The 6,034-nt window shown below is 53.4% G+C and overlaps 2 protein-coding genes across 3 annotated transcripts in view; both read right to left on the bottom strand.

Annotated features, from left to right (window-relative positions):
* Window positions 1-723: 723 nt before the first annotated feature.
* LOC127751443 (roquin-2-like) lies at window positions 724-3,240 on the bottom strand. The gene is made up of 4 exons (XM_052275025.1): window positions 3,117-3,240; window positions 2,804-2,944; window positions 1,737-2,231; window positions 724-1,674 (listed from the first exon to the last, which is right to left on the bottom strand). Exons 2-4 carry the CDS (start codon window positions 2,942-2,944, stop codon window positions 1,177-1,179), a joined length of 1,134 nt encoding a protein of 377 aa, XP_052130985.1. The 5' UTR covers window positions 3,117-3,240; the 3' UTR covers window positions 724-1,176.
* Window positions 3,241-4,349: 1,109 nt separating this feature from the next.
* LOC113208475 (uncharacterized) overlaps window positions 4,350-6,034 on the bottom strand; it is a 14,681-nt gene continuing 12,996 nt past the window's right edge. For both annotated transcript variants that reach the window (XM_052275019.1, XM_052275013.1), the window contains exons 3-4: window positions 5,395-5,892; window positions 4,350-5,322 (exon numbers count right to left, since the gene is read on the bottom strand). In XM_052275019.1, coding sequence (XP_052130979.1) covers window positions 4,525-5,322; window positions 5,395-5,892 — 1,296 coding nt within the window. In that variant the 3' untranslated portion in view covers window positions 4,350-4,524. The remainder of the gene's footprint in view (window positions 5,323-5,394; window positions 5,893-6,034) is intronic.

The raw sequence follows: 6,034 nt of genomic DNA, 5'->3' as shown, positions 1-6,034 counted from the left end.
TACTCAAGGGCCGCGCAGCCGCCCCGCGCCGCCCCGCCCCCGCGCTCCGGCGCCAAAGTTGCTCCCCACGCTACGCTACGCTCTCTACGCGCTGCGCCTCACCACCCCGCGACCGTCGACCTGCACACCTTCCTCCTCTGAGGCGCGGGGCGGGCTGGATGTTGTTGTGGTCCGCCATGCAAATCTCAAGAGAGTTGGAGGAAAAGAGGAAAAATTCACGCTGATGACGTCGGAGGTGAACCTGGTGGTTCGCGATCTCGAAACGTGAACGACTACGAATATTTAGTGTATTTCGACTAACGGAGGAAGAAGAATAGCGGGTAGAACATAAAGGCTCCTGATTGGCCGAGCGCTTACCCCCACTACCGGTGAGTGGTAGAGGCGGGAAGCTCTCGACCAAATCGGCAACGTTTAAGTTCTACCTGCTACCCTTCTTTCTCCTCTAGTCGAAATACACTACACCTCACGACACTTAGACTCAAACAAAATTTAAAAGCTTAAAACAGATTAGAACCACAAACACACTTTTAAAATATGTACCCTGCTTAATTAAGTTTTACAACAGACAGTGCACAGTATGACCGAGGGGTGTGGGTGTGGAACTGGACACGTCAACGTCTGCCTCCGTCGGCTCGCTGGGGTGACAGAAATAGAAAGCGTGACTATAAATAAAAAATCCGGCCGACAAGACAAAATTTGTAGTACTTACTTCTACCAGAAGTTTAATTGACTAAACTAGACAAGAACATTAAAATTTAAAAGAAAAAAAACACAATTTTTAGAGCATTTCAGAGTTTAGCTCCGGGCTAGAAAAAGGTAACGCTACATTGATACGTCGTAAGACATATTATGGCCATTCAACTAGAATCCCGGTGTGTGACACGACCTGCAAACCACGTCGACAGACGATGGGAGTACGCTGCGAATAGTTCTTCGCTGCAACACGCAGCCAGCAGATTGGCCTGTGCAAGGATATTTCACTGGACGTTCAAGGACAAGCCGGCGCAGGGCGAGCAGGCCGCAAGCCGCCAGCTCCTGGGCCAGGTCGGGGAAGTAGAAGCCCTTGTCATCGGGAGAGAAGGAACAGCATACACGTAGCTCCTGCAGAGATGTGGCATGGGCGCGAATCAGGGAGAGCATGGTAGGCTTGTGGTCAGCATTAAGGGTCACGTGAAGCTAAAGCAGCCTGCCATGTTGCGATGGTGGGAAAGTCAGATTAGGACCGAGGTAATTTAACACCTGCAAGCTGCGCAGCCTGGGCATGCGTTCAACACAGCGCAGCTGATTCTCGGTCATGTGATACACAGTGAGCTCTTCCAACAGCAACGGTAGGTCCGGGTGGTCAACATCCTGAACGCATTTAACATCTAGTCTTTTGAGTCCCGACATCTTCTCCACCTCCTCCATGACGCTGGGCTGAGCCTCCCAATTGTACGGGAACTCCAGCTCCTCGAGGTGTGGCCCCATGACCTGCAGCAGGTCCTCAGAGCCTTCGCCATGTAAGTTCTTCAGCCTGCGAGGAATGGCCCATCGATGCAGGACGTCCCGAAGAATGTCAGCCACTTTTAGACGACCATTGTCGAGGTGTTTGTCAGTTATCTTAAGTGTACAGACGAGAGGCGGCCCCACATAAGGCGCAGCAGTGCCGTCAGGAACGGCGTGGGCATCGTCAACCTGGAGAGATAGACAGTGGATGAACACCAACATGAGCACTCTTCACCAGCTTGGCGACTCACCTTTCCCAGCTGGCCGTCCTTCCGCAGCTGCAGCAGCAGAAGGCGCAGGATGTCGCCGCACCCGCCGGGCTCCACAGAGGCCGTCCAGGCGGAGCCACCCTCCTCTTCGGCAGTGACGGTGCACTTGACGGAGGTGAGCAGGCGGTGGCTGGCCTCCAGCTGCCGCGCCAGCTGCAGCGGCTCCTCCACGGCGTCCGACGTGGTGCCCACATCGCCGGCCGCCTCCCGCTGCACCCGCCTCTCCAGGGCCTGCTCCACTTGGCTGAGCTGGGCGACCGACGACTCTAGCTGGCGGCTAAGAGACTCGACCGCCTGAGGAACCACCAGCCGCAGCATCTCCACCATCTTCCGCCCCGCATCCGCTCCCCGCTTTAGCTGCTCCAGCTCAGGGTCCTCGAGCTTCGGCTTCTTGCAGGGTGGTGCGTCCTCGGCTTCCAACAGCCGAATCACCACAAAGCTGTCGGGGAGGTCCTCAAGTCGTCGTATCTTAAATGCCTGAACATGGTAATTAGAAACATAATTCGATAAACTGGGGGTAACAGAAAAGCAACAATTTTACGTAATTTGTTGCAACTTGTATAATGGGTTTCTACTAAATCCGATGTATAGCTGTTAAGTTTTATGTATTTGACTTTAACTTTTAGAATTAGCTTTCAAATGAATTTAAACTTCTCTTTGACAGAAGTTGAACACTGTGTAAAATCCTTAGTCAAAGAACTGAAAAAGTACAGCCACTCCCGTAACAGAATGTGGTACAGGATGCACATATGTGTGTACTGTAGTTCCCAGATCCTACATGACGCTCCATGTTAAATGATCCTGTACTCCATACTCAAAACACAGTACTTAGCTAGTACTGGCAGACAGTGAAATGGGTTAACCAATAAAGTACTGGTTAACTTCATGTAGAGCAGTGAATCCTGCGCTTGGTGAACGAGCAAGCACTACTTTGATAGTTGATACCAACTAAATTTTACCCGCTAGAAAATACCCCCAAGAATTTTGAACCAAAGAAATGAAAATGGTTAATACTTATGACCACAATCAAAACCTTTTTAACTACTGACCTTCCTGCAAGTTGGGCACTTCTTCCCCAAGGCAGGATTTTCAACACATGCTTGGCAAATTGTGTGTCCACAGGGCAAGTTTTTGGGACGGTGGGCGTCTAGGTCAAAATTTAGGAAGCAGATGTCACACTTCAAATCCATCTACAATACAAAGAAAACAAATTGTGTCACACTTTGAATGGCTGAGTTTATGAATGTGAACTGTTCCTTGAGGATGAATAGATTGAGGATCTTGAAATTATGGTCGAACTACTTAAAATACATCACCAACCACCACGCGAGGCTGTATGCTGGCTGGATCATTCTAACTTACTATTCAAAAAATACGTAGTACGTCAGCAAACACACTTGAAAGTTGCACAAGTAATAAGTTCTCGGACTGGGAGTGAGGTTATATTTGGATGCAGTGAATCTACCCGCGTTGCTTCTTGTTCGGACTTAGCAAGCGAACTGCGAACTGCTGCTCGCGATTGGCTGTCTGTACCCGGCGCTAGCGCAAGGCGGAGTGCAGAGCGCGCGAGGCTTGAACACCCTGTCAGCGGGCAGTGCGGCTGGAGAGCGATCGGAGAGCTCCCCTTTTATTCCGATCTTACCGACCATTACCCTCACCCTGTATCAGGTGTTTTATCGGGTGTTTCCGGTTATTTTCATGGAGCTCTCCGATCGCCCTTCTGGGAGACGGTCAGTTAGTACGTGTGCGACAGGTCGGCACCTACAGGGGCTTCCGTGAGGGCGTTCTGCTGTATTCACCATGGGTAGGTCGGTGTCGAGCTCGACGAGAGAGTTATGCTCCCTGCCGGTGCCCGTTCTACCGACAGCCGACAGCACAATGTGTGCGACGTGGTCGGCGTGCTTGTTTGTCTCCTATTGGCGACGGGGCGGGGGAGGCATGTCACATCCCCCGGCGGACGGTCTGTTACTACGAGCCGCCCGCTCCGAGCCCCCGCGAGGCAGGCCGGCCCGCCGCGCCCCGCTGCCCGTGCGGTGGCCTACCCGCCGCCGCCGGGCGCTCGCTACCCCGGCATGGAGGCCGACGCGCCGGCCCGCCGGCCCTGCCGCGGGGTGTAAGTTGTGTTCGACCCTCCCTGGTAGCACGAATCGTTCTAAGAATGGTCGCGGAACGTTCAGCACGGAACCTAACTAAGAATCTGGGGATGTTCTTGGCAGGTGGGGTGCTACGAGCCCCGCGGCCCCTCACACTCTGGACAAGCCATCCAGTAGTACGTTCCAAATAAACCAGTTAAGCCCGAACTGTTGGAGGTCGCATGCCAGATAAGGTGCTGAGCCGCTGCCAAGTGGTACGTACAATAAGAACCGAAGTGCTCTACGAGAGCCCGGCGTGAGCGCCTGTCAGGAAGTCCCGCAAGCCCGGCTCGCCCTGCTGCGCCCTGCCGTTTAGGGTGGCCGCCTAACCAACGCCGCGCTATGCATTAATGCATAGCCATGGCTCTCCCTTTTCTTAGTCTAATTGACGTATGTTTACTGTTATGTTTTTTGCTTGGTTGCTGCTACGTAAACAGACAGACAAATAAATAACGCTTTAAAATGCAGCTGAATGAATAAGGTATATTTACAAGTTGGACAATTCAAACGACTTAAAACAACAAAATTAAACTATGAATTGCTTATGTCAGACATTCGTTTAGGATTTAAGAGAGTTTTCGTTAAGCACCATCATTACTGCACGAAAAGCATGCTGAGGACACAATGGGCCCATTCTCCTAGAATTGCAGTGTCTGACACTTCCCACAGACCACGTCAACAGAAGGGAGCAAGCAGCTTCGAACGTCCCGTCGCTGCACCACGCAGGCCGCCGCCTGGCAGGTCTTTTTGTTGCGGACAAGGACGAGCCGCCGCAAGGCGCGTAAGTCGCAGTCCGCCAGCTCCTGGCCCAAGTCGGGGAAGTAGAAGCCCTTGTCTTCAGTAGGTAAAGTGCAGTACACTCGGAGCTCCTGTACTGATGACGCATGGGCGCGAATCAGGGACAGCATGGAAGACTTGTGCTCAGCATTGAAGCACACGCCCAGCCACCGTAGACTGTTATGCTTTGAGGGAGGGAAGGTCAGATTTGGACCAAGGTAATTGTTTACCACCAGGCTGCGCAGTCTGGGCATATGCTCCACACACCGCAACTGATTCTCGGTTATATAAAATACACTGAGCTCTTCCAAATGTAACGGTAGGTCCGGGAAGTCCACATTCTTAGCATAGCTCACTTTAAGTCTTCTGAGTCCCGACATCTTCAGCACCTCCTCCATGACGCTGGGCTGAACTTCACCCGACGTCTCCAGCTCCTCGAGGTGTGGCCCCATGACGCGCAGCAGGTCCTCACAGCCATCGCCATGTAAGTTCCTGAGGCTGCGAGGAACGGTCCATAGCCTCTGGACTGCTCCCAGAATATCATCCACCTTTAAACGTCTGCTGTCGAGGTGTTTATCAGTTATCGAGAGGACTTCGATCAGAGGCGGCCCCACGTGGGTCGGAGCACGGATGACGGGGACGGTGACGGCGTCGTCAACCTGGAGAGAAGAACGGTGGATGAGCACCTCGTCAGCACCAACATGAGACTGTTCACCTGCTTGGTCACTCACATTTTCCAAGTGCAGCTGGCCGTCCGCCCGAAGCTGCAGCATCAGCAGGCGCAGGATGTCGCCGCTCCCGCCGGGCTCCACAGAGGCCGTCCAGGCAGAGCCACCCTCCTCTTCGGCAGCGACAGTGCACTTGGCGGAGGTTATCAGGCGGTGGTTGGCCTCCAGCTGCCGCGCCAGCTGCAGCGGCTCAACGGCGTCTGACGTGGTGCCCACATCGCCGGCCGCCTCCCGCTGCACCCGCCTCTCCAGGGCCTCCTCCACTTGGCTAAGCTGGGCGACCGACGACTCCAGCTGGCGGTTGAGGGACTCGACCGCCTGAGGAACCACCAGCCGCAGCATCTCCACCATCTTCCGTCCCGCATCCGCTCCCCGCTGAAGCTGCTCTAGCTCTGGGTCCTCAATCTTGAGCTTCTTGCAGGGGGGTGCGTCCTCGTTCTCTAACAACTGGGCAACTAGAACGTTGTCGGGTAGGTCCTCAGGTCGGCGTTGCCTAAATGCCTAAACCATGTAATAGGAAACAAAAAACTTGGGATGACAGAAATGCAAATTATGTTACATTTTATTCCAGCTGGCATAATAGTTTCCCACAAAAACCAATAGAGGTGGTAGTAGGGAGGGCATTGATCCTGGAGAACTCTGT

The sequence above is a fragment of the Frankliniella occidentalis genome, unplaced genomic scaffold (genome assembly GCF_000697945.3).
Source record: "Frankliniella occidentalis isolate FOCC.00 unplaced genomic scaffold, Focc_3.1 Scaffold8, whole genome shotgun sequence".
Taxonomy (NCBI): Eukaryota; Metazoa; Arthropoda; class Insecta; order Thysanoptera; family Thripidae; genus Frankliniella; species Frankliniella occidentalis.
The sequence above is the reverse complement of the archived record's forward strand: the minus strand, read 5'-3'. Positions and strand labels throughout refer to the sequence as shown.